This window comes from Schistosoma mansoni, chromosome 2 (genome assembly GCF_000237925.1).
Source record: "Schistosoma mansoni strain Puerto Rico chromosome 2, complete genome".
NCBI lineage: Eukaryota > Metazoa > Platyhelminthes > Trematoda > Strigeidida > Schistosomatidae > Schistosoma > Schistosoma mansoni.
In genome coordinates this window covers 22,877,106-22,895,631 of record NC_031496.1, presented here as the reverse complement: position 1 = coordinate 22,895,631, position 18,526 = coordinate 22,877,106, and the positions used below count along the sequence as shown (strand labels likewise).

The 18,526-nt window shown below is 36.7% G+C and overlaps 1 protein-coding gene across 1 annotated transcript in view; it reads right to left on the bottom strand.

Moving 5' to 3' along the window:
• Positions 1–13,246, bottom strand: part of Smp_171200 (putative wd-repeat protein) — a gene marked incomplete at both ends in the record, with an annotated part of 39,402 nt that extends 26,156 nt beyond the window's left edge. Inside the window, 9 exons of the mRNA XM_018796118.1 lie at positions 290–370; positions 1,886–1,950; positions 3,593–3,663; positions 5,415–5,504; positions 8,705–9,179; positions 10,244–10,295; positions 11,081–11,502; positions 12,013–12,196; positions 12,983–13,246. Coding sequence (XP_018650363.1) covers positions 290–370; positions 1,886–1,950; positions 3,593–3,663; positions 5,415–5,504; positions 8,705–9,179; positions 10,244–10,295; positions 11,081–11,502; positions 12,013–12,196; positions 12,983–13,246 — 1,704 coding nt within the window. The remainder of the gene's footprint in view (positions 1–289; positions 371–1,885; positions 1,951–3,592; positions 3,664–5,414; positions 5,505–8,704; positions 9,180–10,243; positions 10,296–11,080; positions 11,503–12,012; positions 12,197–12,982) is intronic.
• Positions 13,247–18,526: the final 5,280 nt, after the last annotated feature.

The window sequence follows — 18,526 nt, the reverse complement described above, 5'->3', positions numbered from 1 at the left end:
ATTGACTCATGATTTCAACTTTGAAATATATTAATTTATTTATGACAATCTATGCAATGCTCAATTTATTCAAAATTATCAAATCAAAACTTGGTAATGATACCTACTACACTTAGATAATTCACTCAGATCAATGATTAGTTACTGATCTGAAACATCATGACTTTATGGTCTGATGAAAGCAATAGAAACAAACAAAACTCTACAATTTACATGATATATACAAATTAGGATTTAACTGGTTACTATTATCAGTACCAAGAAACTGAGTGAGAATGAATAAACTAACCGTGTGCTCATTTTTCATTTCTTGAACCAATTTGATCTGCAGGAATTCTCGTCTTCCTCTTGCTTGTCTAGATGATCTTAACTGCAAATAAGAAATACAAAAAAACACAACGTGAACATTATATTCCTCAGGGTTGGTCGCTTTAATCTTGGACGAACGTTTAAAGACAATATCTTCGTCTAATCTTTCGGGGATTAATTTCCTACTAGGAGGTTACATTATTGACTTCAACAATCTTCATTTAAGACTCTCCAACCGGGAATCTAGCCCGGGATCTATGGTTTCACGTGCGAACGCCTAAACTCTAGACCACTAAGCCGATATCTAATAGTGTGCAAGTCTAACTTCGGTCAATTCACCATAGTGAGCGACCACAACCTTATGCTGATAACTATCATGTGCCCACTAGTGACTAGCTTTGAGAGGAAGCTCCTGGAGTTCTAATGAGAAGCCGTGATCAATGAAGTCCAATAGCATTGGTTAAGAGGAATTTACCGACAGAATAGAACGGGAAACGGTCACACAATGTCGTAGATTGACCGAAGTTAGACTTGTACACTATTGGACATCGGCTTAGTGGTGTAGAGGTTAGGCGTTCACAAGTGAGACCAAAGGTTTTGGGCTAGATTCCCAGTTGTGGAGTCGTGAATGAAAACTGCTGAGTACCATACTGGGACAAAACAGTCTTCCAGCAACTTCAGGTCTTTGTTAGTTGTCGAGCTTGAATCACCTAGCGACATCAAAAATATTCAATAATCTCCACAACCCTATAGTGATATTTAATAGATCTTTAATTGATGTTATAGTTACTAATGAGAATCAATAAATCCCAGCGTACAAAGAATGATATGGAAGAAAGAATGGAAGGTGAACTTTCCATTCAATTTGCTGCTTTTTACGCGGAAGGTGATTGTCAAGAAAAGACAAATAAATGAATTTGTACAATCCAGTCTAAATCAGAGATGACAATATTAGAAAAGCTTAGAAAATATGAGATGAAATACACTGATTAAAGTAAATGTAGTTACTCATTTTGCATGCCTTATTACTCGCAAAGCCTAGAATTTAAACTTATCGTATTACCTCGCTAAATTATCAGCATTCTTTATTTACTTATTTGGTAGTATATAAGTATCGATATACTTGTGTCTCTCATGCCTATAAATTTTGAGTAGTGTTTTAATTAAATTAAGTTAGTCTTATTTGCTTCTTTTTGTATTTTCTGTCTACACCATTCGCTGATGCAAACTAAGTTGATAAAAAAATATACGGAGTCAAGCGGGATATATACTTTACTAACACCATTATTATCACACGATCATGATAGAATCGAGTCAGACAATGGGCACTAAAGATCCATCAAACCTGGTTACAATATCGAAAAAAATTTACAAACGGCAGTAGAAAATACTTTTTAAGTTAATGTAACTTAATAATTAGGTACAATTCTGAGTACACATAGTTCAGTCAGTTTTTTTATGCAATAGTTCAACTGAAGTAGGTTAGGTAGGGTTATCATAATCTTATTCATGACTGAAAATCTAACACTTAAATCATTAGGTTATTGGCAATAATACAAATAAAAATATAACTTACCCGAATCCCTTGATTTCCGATAATTTCTTCATCTTCATCAGATGACTCTTCATCGGGATTGAAAACTTCAAAAAAACAATGGTAAATAAAATGAATAAGATTAAAAGTCAATTCCCTTAGGACTGAGAATACATCTTTTTGAAAAGTGAGAAATGATACAAAATCTAGGTCTAAGGCATCCTTTCGACTGCTGGCAACCACCAAACATCAAAAGATAATGCACACAAGATGCCAAATCATTTAAGCTCATGGCCATATTACAACTTGATGTATGGAATTCAACCAGCATTAAGGACTAAAAAAATATAACACAGACTATTACTCGATATTTTAGTGTAGAAGTTTGATAAAGACGGTGGAATAGATAGTGATAGTTATGAAACTAAAAGACAATCAAAAAAACTTGGTCTCGATGTGTTGATATGATATGGTCACTTGGGATGATGCATATTTGTGTCAGGCTCTATCTTGATTACGACTAACTAACTGACTGATAAACAGATATATATAATTATCACAAGGGGTTTTTGTGGAGATTTCAGTATTTTCATAGTTGAAATCACGAGTCAATTGAAGCTAGACCACCACGGCTTTCCAGTGCTTCCAGGTTTTCCATGGTGGTCTAGCTTCAATTGACTCATGATTTCAACTATGCAGATATATATAATTGTTCATAAGACTTTGTTAGCGACAGATTTATTTATCGATTTTGAAGCTTAATATATTACTAAATTTCGATCCCTTCAATATTCGCATATTGACTACGATCAGGGGGTGAAAGATTAGGATTAAATCACGAAAACCATACCCATAATACATGATAATGTCTTTTAAAGATTTAAATTAGGAATATAATGATATGCAGAAAATATAAATTTGTAGATATTAAAAATATAATTCACATGAGCTTATTCGCTAAACAGACAAAAAAACATGTAAAATCTTAATAGTGTTAGTGAACTATTAAGCACAAGAGGAAGTTATATACAATTAGACCACACCACAGTATTACCAAGTGTACCTAAACCAAGAAGATAATCGATCAAGTTCTTCAGTTTTAAGCTTATTAGAAAATAAAATTTGAAGTTGATTGCTGATATCAAAATTATACTAGTGAACTAGAACAAATACGGTTTCGTACAAATATATTTACAGATTTTATTTATTTAAACACATAAATATTGGTACAAGGAAGTACCAGATACATGTGCGCCGCACAAATCTCATTTGATTCGTGTGAGGGCTGTGATACTGCCTAGGTGCCCAAATAGAAACAGGTGGTTTTCTTAGGGGGCCACACCCGGAGCCTTTGGCCTAAAGGTCTGATCCACAAGGCAGTGGAGCATCGTGAGGAGATGCAGTCTCATGGTTGCCGGTGACTAACGATTGATTAATACGCCATTTGTTCCCTCAGGATCTGGAGCCCATGTGCACCATTATGTTTATAGAATTAAGATAAAATTTAAGACACATTGGCAGGACAAAGAATTAATAAAATAAGTATCTTGAATGATAATGAACACTAAAGGATACATAGTATAAAGAAATCCAATGTTGAAAAGTATAGAATAGTTATGGGGAAAACTGTAAAGATTAATAAACAAATGGTAAATGATTTAAATTGTTTATTATTTAAGAATTAGACCAGCTTCAATGATAAAATATTATTAAATAATAATGATTAGGATTAAAACAAAACAAACTAACTTTTATTTTTTGTAGCAGACTTCATTGCACTCATAGCACCACGAAAATATTTATGGATTTTTGTCATTTTGCTTAATTTTAGGGAAGAGAAAATCAGAGATTGCAATTTAGCATACATTGTAAAATTAATAATAATGAATACTTATATGCTGGTATATTCAAAAAAAAATAATTGAACTCAGATCAAAAACTTCATTTAGCAAAATTGACGCTAGATCTATCTTATTTCTCTGCAAAATACTGTGCATTTGTAGCAATATACTTGTTAAAACTATTTTCATTGTTTAAAATATCTTAATAAGTTCATGTATGTCAGATTCTTCACAGCTGACTCGTTGTTTCATGCTTCATTGTACTCAAATCATTCCAGAGCTCTCGTCCTTTATTACTACTTCACATTTCAAAAACAAAATGAAGCAAGAGACTAAATTTGGTGAATAGAGAGGTTGATCTGAAATAATGACTGAAGTACAGTCTATAAACTAGCAGAAAATCAGTGTTAAATATGAAAGCATAATGTCAGGATACAGTAGGAGTCCATCAGGACTACACAGATTTGATTTTATATGGTCCATTAAGCACTTGAGAATCTCTATATAGAAGAAACCACACATTGTCTGCTCTTCAGGAAGGAATTTTCGATGGTGATTAAATGACTCTAAAACTATTGTAAACTTTTTAAGTGACATTTTTGCGAGCAATAATGAATTCCTAAAAGGCAATGGTTCAAAAGTTATGTATGTAACTAGTAACTCCATAAAATCTATTTCTTCCACTTATCTAAAAACTAGTAAAGCAAAAAACTCCGTTAAGGTTTCAAACTGCCATAGGATAGATGGGGTTTCATCCTTTCTCAACAATATTCCACTACTTTTTTCTATGACTGTTTAATCTCTCTCACTTTCTGGAGACAAATAATTACCGTTACTGTTAAAAGACCGCATACATTACACAAAGCTACAAATCCGGAGATAAGACTGACATGAACAATAATCGGCCCATAAATATTAGTGTAAGATAATATTATATATATATATATATATGACTTATTTAAATCTTCTTGTACTCGTCATCATAACTTAAGTGGAGTTTCAGAGACTAAGTTACAAATAACCCCCCACAGAAATGGATTATGTACATTAATAACACAGAATAATGATAATCATAATCAGCATAGATCACTTGCACCACAACTGCACAATGTATTGCATGAATGACCGGTGGCAAATTAAAAAATGTCCGATGTTAATTAAAATTATTTTGAGTACACAATCCTGTTTGAATAAATACAATGATAGAGTAAAGGTACATAGCCAAGGTGAGAACAGGTAAATATCTTTTGAATGCCTTTTACACTCCTTAAACATTAAAATGATGTTGCTGAGTTAACATACGTCGATTACTGTTTTCTTAATACTAAAGGACATGATTGAAACATTTCAACAACTACATATCTCGAAAACTACATCAACTACTGGATAACTGATGACTTAACATTTTTTGATTATCTCTACAACCGTTGTGTTCATTACTTAATTTACCTATGATTTATTTATTACCTATTGAGGATAGTTGTGTTAACGACTGACGTTAGGGAACAAAATAAGAAAAAACCAGAGAAAATTAGAAAACTTTTAATCTAGTTTGAAATTTCAACCACCTTTACCTACACCCCTCACATAGAATAGAACTCACAACCACAGATTCAGAATAAAAAAAAGCCCACATTTCCGAATCTAACCGATTTCCTATGTTTTTATTTTTTAGTTACTTGTAATGATATAGACTGCTGAAAACAAAATAATTAAGAAAACATACCAACCTCATTACTCCAATTGAGTTCTCTTGAGATGAAGTGGAAAAATCAATGGATTGTTTGTCACCCAATGAAGTCAAAGGTAAACTTGAATTACTGAATACAAGATAGAATAAAAAAATACAATAAACTACTGACAGTATTGTAAACGGGAGAGCAACTGAATAGGTTCACACACTATCGTAAGCGAAACTATGAGGGCCGATGTCTCATCTGGTTGCTAGGGCTGGTACAGTGAGAGAAGTGAAATAGATTTTCGAAAAAACATGTGAATAACATATTGATATAGGTTTGAAAACTTTTGATTTCAACTGTCAGCATTACTGAGGACCAATCAGGTCATAACTTTTGTCGATTCATAAACCCGACTGTTGCTGCTACCTTGACGTGGTGGTCGGCCTTGCCTATCGTGATGAACCAATCGAGCTATACTGGCTGGAACAACCGTTCCTCAAGGTACTACCATGCCAGGCAGGTCGGTTGAAGAGCAGTAAACTAAAAGCAGCAAACCCAAGGTCCGAAGGCGAAGTCGTACTGCTGACTGTACAGAGGTGTGACGGCAGTAAGGTGTTTCCTTCAAACAACCAACATGACAGCGATGCTGCCTTCCCACAAGGAGGGGTGGGGTTAGAAAAGGTCGACCCTAAAAATACACACCTCACCTTATCCCACGGATGTCCGTCTCCGGCGGTAAGGTCCCAAAAAGTACGGAGTTAACAAAAAAATTACCCACAAAAGGGTCGTGTGTGGCCGACCTCAAACAGTTGTCCTTTGGGAACTGCGGTCACGCTCTCAGGTCACTAAAACCATTTCCAACCCGATTTCCTCTTCAGCTACCTCTAGAAGAACCCTTCCACGGTGTGGGCAACCGGGAAGTGATAACTGCCCGCATACCTCTAACAGCACTCAAGATCACTGTATTCATAATCAATCTCCTTCTTCAATTCCTATTATTCCTCAAACCTCGACTTTCAACACTAAACTTCCTCTTTCGGTTTCCTCCTCAAGTGTCACCATAGTCAACGATTCTAGTGCGCAAAACACTGTCCCAGATCTACTAAAACGCCGCTCCAAACTACATATTGGAGCTTTCAACGTACATACCCTATGTCAAATCGGCTAACAAGCCTCCCTGGTTAAGACCCTAGAATCACGTACCATTGATGTATGCGGTGTCGTGGCTGTATCGACCACATATTCACTATTCTTGCGGTTTTAGAACGCAGGCATGCTTATCGGCGTCCGACAATGAGTTTTCCTTGACTGAAAAGCAGCATTTGACTCTGTAGACTGAGAGGCTCTGTGGCAGTGTCTGTCATTGAAAGGTGTACCTCAAAAGTACAAAAACCTTGTGAAGGCTCTTTACTTAAACACTATCAGTCGAGCGAGAGCTTATGGCGAACTGTCATCTGATTTTACAACCTCAAGTGGTGTCCAACAAGGTTTTCCACTATCTTCACTTCTGTTTAATTTCATCATAGACCTACTGCTGGAAATAATGTTCCCCGTCGACTGAGTTCACAGGAATTGATCTCCTACCAGGAGCTCCACTTCTCGACTTAGTTACGCAGTCGACATAATCCTGCTTGGTGAAGACGCCGACAAAATGCAGAGTCTTTTAATAGCACTGAGCAACAATGCCAGGATGTTTGGAATGCGTTTCTACCTATCTAAATGCAAATTGTTGCTTTAGGATTGGCCTGCGTCAACACCTGAACCAAGGGTAGGGAGTGAGTGAGTAATCGAATGCGTCGACAACTTCACTTATCTTGAAAGTCTGATCAGCCCTAATGGGTTAGTGTCTGACGAAATCTCTACACGCAGTCAGAAAGCTCGTTTGGCTATTGTCAACTTACGTAACCTATGGCGAAGACGAGATATCCGTCTATCAATTAAGGGACGAGTATACTGTGCAGCAGTTCACTCTGTTCTACTTTACGGCTGTGAAACATGGCCATTAAGAGTAGAAGATACTCGTAAGTTACTAGTATTTGACCACAGATGTATTAGAAATATTGCTCGTGTTTGCTGGGATCACCGGGTGAGTAATAGTGGGGTTAGACGCAGGGTATTAGGGAATGATGGTAAATCAGTTGATGAGGTCATGAATCTTCATCGACTGAGATGGTTGGGCCACGTGTTACGTATGCCTGAACACCGATCACCACGACGCGCTATGCTGACTAGTATTGGGGATGGTTTGAAGAGAGTTAGGGGTGGCCGAACCCAATCGTGGCATCAGTGCTTGAAATCACTAAATTCTGATCTGAGCCATGTTGGTAGATGCAGACTACTTGGTTGGGGTCCGCGTGACTATCGTAAACAATGGTTGGAGACTCTAGGTGACATGGCTCAGAGTCGATCACAATGTCATAGTTGTATACACTCTTTGTCTTCTCTTAAACCGTGTGATTAAAATTGCTTCATATTTCTCTTTTTTCCTGTACTATATTCTTATGTACAATCTTTCTTTTATATATTAACACCACTAAATTAACTACTTCTATGAATTTGGTGTTCAATCTTTTTGTGCTAATGGGGTATGGCAACTTTGACCGGTGCATATATGTGCCTGGTCCTACGTTGTAGCTGACCGACTGACTGACGATTCATAAAACTCTCAATACTGTCATACTATTTGCCTGAAATAAATCATTTCATTAGAAAATAAGAAATAACTAACTAATTTTCTGCTACTACACTCAGTATATGTCGTTATTAATTTTCTACTTGGTAAGGAATACTTACAAGGCACTAAAGGTCGTATACTTGAAGACTTCTAACATGAAATAATCTTGACGATCACACCTCGAAATTCTGTAACTGAGCAGAATGTATAGTAAACTAAACATTTGATAGATAGACAAATAAATATCTGGTTGACATAATGAAAGCTAAATGAACCAGCCACTACAAGTAGTAAGATACACAGACCCTATGCGGTTATATGTATATATTGAAGAAAATATTGCTTGCAACGGATTGGAAAAAACTGAAAGAATAGTAAAACACCAAAATGATCTTTATGGATTTTAAGGGGGATACTAGATGACAATCGAAAGTCCTAAACCTTTTACCTTTTACATCTGATTGTGGTAAACTTATACGTCCTACGTTCAATAATAACCTCTGTCTAGATACTTATAATACTCCAATGACTATCACTTTTCACTGTGTTCTTAACTGAATCGTTGTGCGAATTCAATTAGCAAACCGTAAGATTCTGTTTTTACCTACTTCGAGAAAACAAAAAGTACCTAATAAATCCAATTAGCCAAAACATTAAACCAACTTACCTTCTAGTTCGATCACGAAACTGTATTTCAATAGGATTCACAATTTGATGTTCATTATTCAATGTTGCTGAAGCAGATTTCACAATTTTATCACTACCAATAGTGTTGTTGTTATCAGTAGGAAACTTATTCATTAAAGTGTCACGATGGAAACTATTCAATATTTGTTCATTCGAATCATTACGCTTTTCATTTATATTTAAATCCGTTTGTACCATAGTACTAACTAACCTACATGAACGATGATGAGGGCAAGGTTCTTGTATTTCAGAAGTTCGATTGTAAGGAGGAACAGAGGTAGTCGTGGTTGTTGTATTTATTGCAGCAACAGTAGTAGTAATAATGGTAGAAGTAGCAGTAGTAGACTGTGGAAATAGTGATCCAAATCCTGTACGATTTAACGCTACAGTATACAATGAATCAAATCCGATTGAGCCCAGGTTGTCTGTTTGATGTTGTGGAAGGTTATTATTTGCTAATTATTTATTAGCCAAAACACAGTAAAAAAAATTTTTTAAGTCGTAATTAAATGTTTCATAAATTAAAAGCTAATATAAATCAAACGATGAACCCAATTTCAATAAAAAAAGCTGGTAACTCAATAACAACTAACTGGCTATCAAATAATACGATATGGATGAACCAAATGAAGCAACGATCAAAAACTAATACTTATTGGCAGTTCGATGACGGTTATTTCCACATGTAATTAATTGCTTGTCAACTTACATGATCATAAATTAAGAGGATTCCCTACCGTATGGATTGTCCAGCACGGATTATGGTACACTTTTACAATGACGTATGCTTTAGTCAAGAACAATACGATAATGCTTCCATATGGACTTACCATCTTGGCTGGTTTTTAGGAAAGAAGTAAATAACACTCATAAGACCAAAATAATGATCCAGATATTTTATGAGAACTATTTCCTACATTACTGACTGACTCAAGTTTTAATGAATGTGTAATTCGTAATGATGTTATGTTGACCACGTGTTCCTCAGTGACTTTAAATTTATATCTTCTTCATCAGCGAGATCTAATATTTGGCTCTGAGTATCTATCAAGTCACCATAATGTATTATCAATCGATCGTCATCGATTATTTATAGCATCGCTAAAATAATTATACAGTTCACTACATATTTAAACTGACAATATATATAAGCACAGAAGACCCAAGGTCCAATTTGGATCATCAGTAGTTGACGCTCAAGTACCCTATCGGTCGATATTTTAGATCAATAAATAAACTGCTGCTTTATTTGAATTGAATCATATTGCTCTCATTTGTCCCATAAATCAGCCGTACAAGTCCTGATAATATTATCATAATGACAAATCAACTCCAAGTTTCTCATATGAGCAGACTAATTGTTCCACGCTTGTGTTTAACTCAGAACATATTCAATATTAGCTAGTGAATGAGAAATCAAAGACGTAAATTTAAGGATTAAACATGATATGACCAATTGTATGGTTAGAACTAAGAAAATTTATAAACGCAAATAGATTTCTTTTTATTATAAACTCACTGATGCGATCTAATGTCGCAGTCCCATTAATGGATGGAAATGGTCCAGTGCTCTGAAATAGAGAAAGCGTAAATTAGTAGCAATATAGTATGCACAAAATGTGTTATTAATTAATATCTAAACACTGCAATTAAGTGTTATTTAGTTGTAAGTGGTCTAAATACGGACTGTCATTCCTACAAACTTGGGACTAGACTCTAAATTTGCATGTAATATCTCAAACAATTTTTATCATGGTCAGCTGTAACTCAGCAAAAATTGGTGCAAACTTCTGCACTCATTTTAAGCCAAACTATAGTGCGAAGGTCAATGATACGAACCGGTTATCGAGACTGGAGTAAGTGGAACATGGCTTTATCTAATGATTCAAAGATGAATGCTTTAGCTAATAAGCGACTGTACTGCGTGGCACCAAACGAAATAAGAGGTAAACCTCTTAGGGGTGAACGGTACAAAATGATGAAAACATCCTAAAAGATTATGGTTTATTCAAGTTATTTCACCAAACTATACCGTCAACAAAAAAATTATGGAAATGGCTATATGTTGTGGGGACGGCTGATAAGTTTTTGTGATTCACACTAAAGCAAAAACCACTTGTTAAGCTAGATGCTCATCGCCGGACACCTACCAAATAAGAAGGAAAATAGTATATCAATAGACATACTAGGGGTACTGTTCCTACAATAGACTTGTAGCTCTCACATACGATAGTTGTTAAACATAAGATTTTGTTTTTTATTTCATCAGCAAGATAAGATCGAGAACAGCATTGAAAATAAAAACACATCCGTACTTGCCATCACATGTTTAAAGACTAGGTTGAATAAAACTTACATGCTGTTTAGCCGCACCTAGAGACCAAGATTTGACATAATCTAAGAGATGTTTAGCGTCATTATTTCGATTTGATACCTCAGGTGCTGAAGATACTACCTGTGACCTGAGAAGTTGAATGACTGGAAGGTCTTCACGTTCAATAAAATTACAGTCTGCAACTTCATTCATAATAGGATGTGTATGCTTATATACTGTTGGAGTACCAGAAGGTGCCGCATTTGAACAACCACACATGCTAACACTCATCGGAGATCTGAAGCCACATTCATTGGGATACCTTAAGGACCCGTTGTCCCGGAAAATAGTCTGTGTTTGTGCAAATTGTGTTTTTGATAATTTCTTTTGAGTACTGTCAGTATCCAGTAAGTTTAAGCGACTATCTATGGATGGTTCCTGAACTTGAATGTATGTCGATAAACCTGAAAAAAGACCAGTGAGGGGAATAAAACAGCCAGATATGTCACTAAGAAGCCGATCATTTAATCACTTTTGAGACAGTAATACTAATTTATCTAGCTGATATTATTATCGCTAACCTTACTGTCAACAACAGTTGATATACATCTTTACAAGTCTTGTGTTTAACTGGTTACGGTTTTTTTCACTTGTATTTTGGCCGGAAATGATGGAGGAAGAATCAAACATTTAACTTAGTGTTTGAAGGTTGAAAGCTTTGACTAGTAGGCAAACTTTCCACAAATTAAAAGCTGACTTTTTTGTCATACATCCTTTCAAAACATTCCATGTAAGAACTTATCCTTGAAAGTGGTCTCAGGGATGATACGAGCAATAAGTAAGTGCTGCCTGCTGTTCTATGAGAAAAGGAATAAATAATATTACTAACAGGTTTCTATGCCAGCCAATAATTGCGCTCAAAATTCACATTGAGTTGATGATACGAACAAGTGAAAAATGACCTACTCACTTACTTGGCTTTTCCTGTTGAGAATTTAAAAAGCCAAAATCAGGTTCATGGTGCAGTTTGATTCTGTGTAATAACTCTTGATCTGAAGTGAACTCATTTTTGCAGCCTGGAAGATTAAGAACTCCAATTTCAGACTGATATGCCTCAATTGTCGGAGATATATGATCGCTAACATTTCGGGATAGAACCTGTGTTTATATAATAGAAAACATTTACAAATAACTCATCTACAAAAAAAATAAGGTTAACCAGTACATCAAACAATCAAGAACTTGTATATGATACCTATAAACGTTAGATAGCTATACTCATGTATTTTACCGGTTCTTAAGATATTGGGACCAAGCAACTCATGTTTAGGGTAGCGATGCGCATTAAGCAGCTAACATTAGGTAAGTTATTATAACATATTTATCAGCCTAAAGTTCACATTAAAACGAACGGAAACGCTAAGACAAAGACTACATCAATATACAGAGCGGATTGATAGTTCGAAACAAAAGGAGGGATTGAAACTCATGGACGACAACTGAAAGATGTGAAAGTGGCTCTTATAAATGTTAACCGTTTAGAAGTGTCAAAATGGAGTTATAAATTAATGTGAGGAATAGAGATCTCAAGTTATACTAAAGCGTTGGAGGTTAAAAGCAGAGTTTTCACTACCAAATACGACCAGCCATAAACCCAAAGTGCTACTAAGCTATCTAGACGGATTAATGTGACCCGAAAACCCAGATTTCGTCTGGGTGGTTCATCCAGAAATAACAGTCCCGCCAACTTTGGTGCAAAACAGAAGTAATGCTGAGCCACGAGGGCTACTCAAAAGCATAAAACTGTACTTGAAGAAAGCCAGGTGCGTACAAGACTGTTACTAATTATTGTAATCAGGCTGAAAAATATTTATATACCGTGATATAAGCGTATACCCCAATAAATCAAAAACCGTGAAATAGAATTATCAGTCTTGAATATACCTCTTCCATAGCCTCAAAACTGTTAATTCCAGATGCATGTCCGAGAGAATATGATTTTTCCAAAAGATTCTTCTTTAGAGATTCCACTCGACTTCGCCTACGAGCATTCTGACTGTCAAAATCAAAGTAGGTACGAATCAACTCATCATCGCTATCCGAATAAGTCAGAAATAAAGCAACGTACTTGTCACTCCACTTTCGAACGTTGTATCCGCATCCTAAAGCTTCAGGAGCATCGAAAAATTCATCTTCATCAGAGCTCATTTATGAAACGCCAATCCAAAGACCGCGCTATTTAAAAGTCAGTGACTTTGAGTGTAGGTCAACGTAAAATGAATGAGTTATTCTTTCAAAGATATTGAACGGTCCTTACTACATACAGTCATGATTTTCAAAAAAATTCAATGAAACGAGAAACTCCACCCCTAAAAAGACTTTTTAAAGCTATCTTTGAGTCCCTTTTTTACCCATCAAGAGCATTTTCAATAAGGAGCTAAAAAAGGATTTATTATTGCCTTGGAAAGTGCTCAAAAGTCACAGCTTCACTTTGTCAAGGATAGAAGCTCTTAGACTGTTAAAGAAAGAACTAACATATGAATGAGGTAGGAGGAGGTTAGAAAAGGTAGACATCGAAAACGCCTGACTTCATCTTACCCCGTGAACTTCCGTCTCCGGAGGTGAAACCTTTTGATGTGAAGAGCTATAAGCATCAAAAACTTCTCATAAAAGCCATACCTGACCATCCCTGAATTAATGTCTTTTTGACTCTGTGACCACAACCTCAGGTCACCACCACCAACTCAGCTTTCTCTTCAGATCCGTCAAGAAGAATTATTTTTCGACAATGTGGGTAACCATAAATGATATTTAACCCCAATAAACTAATAATATCTAAAATCATCTCGTTCCTGATCGATTCCTTCAAATGCCTTTTAATAATTCTCCCATTCCCATGATTAACCTTTCTTGCATGTCTTCATCACAACCAATGCTAACGATTTGAGTTCACGAAACGTTATTCCTGGTCTCCTGAAACCACGCTCGAAACTACATGTTGTAGCTTTTAACGATTGAACCTGCGTCAGATAGAACAACAGGCTTCTTTGATTAGGACAAGATAATCTCTCGCTTTTGATGTATGCCTCTTTTTTAAAACTCGCATAGAGGATCCTAGTAGGGTCATATATTTGATTTCGCCTTATCATTTCAAAGAACCGTTATAATCTAAACTTCATGCACCTGAAGACTCCACTTGTACCTCCAGTGGACTCGCTGGCATAGGTGTAGCACTACGTTCACAAAGCAGAGCAAGCTGTGTTGGACCGGATTCCAAATGGACAGTCAAATATGGGCTATCCGACTAAGCGGTACAGCAAGAACATGAGAAGTTAAGAACAAACACCGTTGCATCTTCATTGCCACTGCTTACGCTTTCACTGACTGCTGCTTGGAAGGAGTCACAGAAGGTTTTTACGGAAAGCTTTCTAACCACCTCCGAAAAGCTAAACACTCTGACGTTATAATGGTCGAGAGCGATTTTAATGATCGTGTAGGTAGATTAAATCAAACCGAAATGAACTTCGTTCTCACGACTCAGAGAACAGATGATGGTAATCTTCTGATGAAACTATCCTCAGATAACCGTCTATGTTTAACAAACACTAACCTTAAGTTTAGGAGTTATATCGATTGCCTGAGTGCCCTGTTTATATATGAACGTGATGATCCCCGCCAATCAGAGAGGAGTTAATTATTGATCAGACCAGTGATATACAAAAGGTGTATGAGCAGTGTTGAGTACTTATCAGTCCTGCTTTCTGCCTAGCCCAGCCAGTTAAGTACAGAACACCAATAACAATCATTATTCTCAAACATACTGGGTTTATATACCAAACAAACTCACCACATCGTACGATAAAACAGAAAATAATATTTGTACAAGATTAAGCCGAATGTGGCTGTGAATATGGGGGACAGTAATTAATAGATTAGGGATAACTCAAGAATGGTAAAACGTATAATGGTAGTCTATATGTCAAAATAAAGCTTATAATAAGAGGGATAGGAGTATGGATACTTTAGTTACTTAACAACTATACAATGAAAAATATACACATAGTATTGGTCCATAAATACTCCTCAAAGTTACCATTCACAAATCTCCACGAGATATAACATAAGAAGAAACACTGTCTCACGTGGTGACTCCCACAATCGACTCATTGGTCAACTCAAATAGACCACATTATCATCAGCCATCATTGGAAAGTCTCGACATCATGCTCTGATTCAAGCACTTATTTGTTTCCATCTTACTGGTAGAAGAGATGGAAGCAAGGAAGCCTCTTAGTTTACAACTTAATGGTGAGATAGTTAAGAATATATTTCAGGAACAACCGGAGGCGGAGTCAACCATTACAGTGATATCTACTGATAACTGAAATCAGAAGATAAGAAAAAAGTCAGACGATTTCAAAGGCGTCCACTGAACTGATAGTTGCTTGAAAACTTACCCCATCTGTGTTCGAACACAATGAGGAGCAGCAGCAGCTTGAACACGATATTTTGCCGACTTCCGTCACTCGCTGCTTCGGCTAGATATCCATCTGTCAAGTAAATGATAAGCTCGCCGATCAGCAATTCGCTCCGTCCTATTTTATAGGCCATCAAGAATGGAGGATTTTTGTAGGTTACTAGTATTCGATCATAGGTGTCTTCGAAGAATTGCTCATGTATTTTGGGACCATGATGTAAGCAGTCTGAGTTGTAAATAGGGTACTGAGTAAGAGAGACAAATAGATCGATGATGTAGTACAATTTTATCAACTGAGGTTAACTGGATATGTGGACGCATGCCCAGCAACTGCCTATCTCGACGGGCGATATTGTCGGTGTAGTACGTTGGAAGAAATCAAGAGGTAGCCAAACCGAAACATGGCTCCAGTCCATGAAGTTGCTGACAATTGAACTGAGCTATGTTATTAAGGGTTGACTACCCGGTTGGGATCCGCGTTATTATCGGAACCAATAGTCAGAGACTTTGCATGAAATCGTTTGCAATAGCACATTTACGTTCATTCTATCTTCTTCCAAATTCTAAGCTACTAAATTCCTCATAACTCGGTTTTGTTTTTATTTCACTTATTTATGTTTTTTAAAATCGCATCTTCAATGCCTAATCTTTTCAATCGCCACTGATAAGTTTACTACCTATGCTATTCTGGGATTCAGCCTGACGATTTCATCTCTCTGTGTAATTGGGGTATGGTGAATTGAACCAATGTACATACATGTCAGGTTCTTGGTTAAACCCACCAACCATCCGATCTGTATTCTGGTGACTAATATGTATCATGATGCACTTGGAAGCATCTATATGCATATAAAAAACTTTAGACCACTCAGCTAATATCTGCGTGTCGGTTAGAAGCTCTAAACTGCTGACTTCATAAATTAGAGCTTTGCATAACTTGTTATCGTCAGCACATATCAAAACCGATAATGATGGGAGACTAGGATGGTCAATTTCTTACAGAAGGAATAGCACTGGTTCAAAACCTGCCTCTGAGGCACTCCACGGAGCACGGTTTCACAGCTAGGCAACTTGCAGTTTACCAACAATATCTGTAGACCCCCAAGTAGCAAGTTTTTTATTCAATCCCAACATCATTCAACTTAAATAACAACCCTCTGTGTGAAACTTTGTCAAAATACTTACTAAGGTCGATGGGCTTACATCGTTGGGTAACTTATTACATCCAAATATGCTAAAGATTTTACGGGCTGCTAATAAGTCTGTGAGACGTAAATAACTTGTTCAATGGTGTGACGATTTTCAAGAAGGATCTGGCTTTCGTCTAGATACTCAAACAATTACTTCGAAGTAATCCTTTCTAGAATCATAGCAGCCACTCTGGTTAGGCTTAGTGGTCGATAAGTCTCTGGTTTGGGTTTCGTGAGTATTTTAAAAACAGGACTTGTCATGGTGTTCTTCCTGTTAGACCTATAATATCTACCTAACATTCAATTTTTTTCGGATCCTACTATTATACTGTCTTTTAATTGGCTCAATAGTCAGTCCGATCTCTTGTAGATGAAAAGCTGATACGTTTCTATATTATTAGTGATAGTCATCTTCTTCTCAATCGGACTTTCTCCAAATTTCATGTTTATTTCAAAACAATAAGTCTACATCTTGAAACAAATTCAAGACTTCCGACTCCCGGCCGTTCGATGTACAGAGATGAAGTATGACATCTGTGCAGAGAGTCTGCATATATGAAAGTATAATGGCAGTTATTCAAATATTAGGCAGGACTTTTATCCCATTCACCAGCATGCATCCAGTAGATGAATAATAAGGATAAAGTCGAAATGGTTTGGGATATAGTGCCAGGTCTAAACGACTGCTGAAGGAGAGTAACAGGAGTTGGATATCAGAATGAATTTAGTATGCGCCTGGGTTATCGCGAGTAAGAAACAGGATGTGTGAGTATACCTTTACATGTGACCAGGCTTATATAAATGGTAAAAGTGTGAAGCTTCGTATAAGTACATTAATCGCCGCCGGTGAAACAAAAAGCCGATCCAGCACTACGAACTTTCTGTGTGATGGCAGCCTAACCTATAAGATCTTACTTGGAAGTCACACTGCTGTCTATGCCGTTTCGTCCTATCGTGCAGCTCAGTAGCGCGGTTTTGTAGAATCATCAGAGAACACATTCAAGATGGTGATGATTTATTTTACACAAAGCGCTAAAGGATACCTGGAGCGGCCAAGCCCACATATCTGATCCATGACATCTCGAATAAGTGTCCTCCCTCTGATCTTTACTGACCTTATCTAAGTGTTTAGTGGCCAATGTTAATCTTCTCAGTCATCCTGACCTCAGCTCCTATGATCGAGTGGTTAAGAACTAATGTCACAACATTAGTACTGAATGTAAGACACGATACAGAAATTCTCAGATCTGTCTAAAGAGAACTCTATTAGATCCATATGAGCGAGTACTTAAAAACAGTTAAAAACCTTGGACACATCTGAAGGTAGGGACAGTAGAAAAGACAATCACTTTCGAGAATGTCCGCGCCTTCTTCCTTATGACTTTCACGGATGTGATATCCACATACACATTAGGAATACTTGCAGTGTGACAAACTATCCCCGACAGCCAAACAGGAACTGTTGGACGGAAAACGACACTTGAATCTGTTTAATTAACAATTAGAGCAAGTTCATCCACTAGTTTGTAGACAGCGTCGAGTCGCGATCGACTATAATAACCACTACAGGAAGATTACATGCCAGATATCGACTTGGATCCCTCGGTCGGCCAAAAATCAGAAGGCTATTAATGGTTGCAATAAGATATATTTGTTGACGATCTCGTGGTATCGAAAGAATACCGAGACGTGCCAAAGTTTAAGTTAATTACAACTGTTTCACCGAAGTACTTCCGCTAAATATTCTCGTCGGCCCTGGGCTTCAGTCATGAACTTTAATCCTAGACATAGAACCAAACACGATCAGAGCTATTATATGGA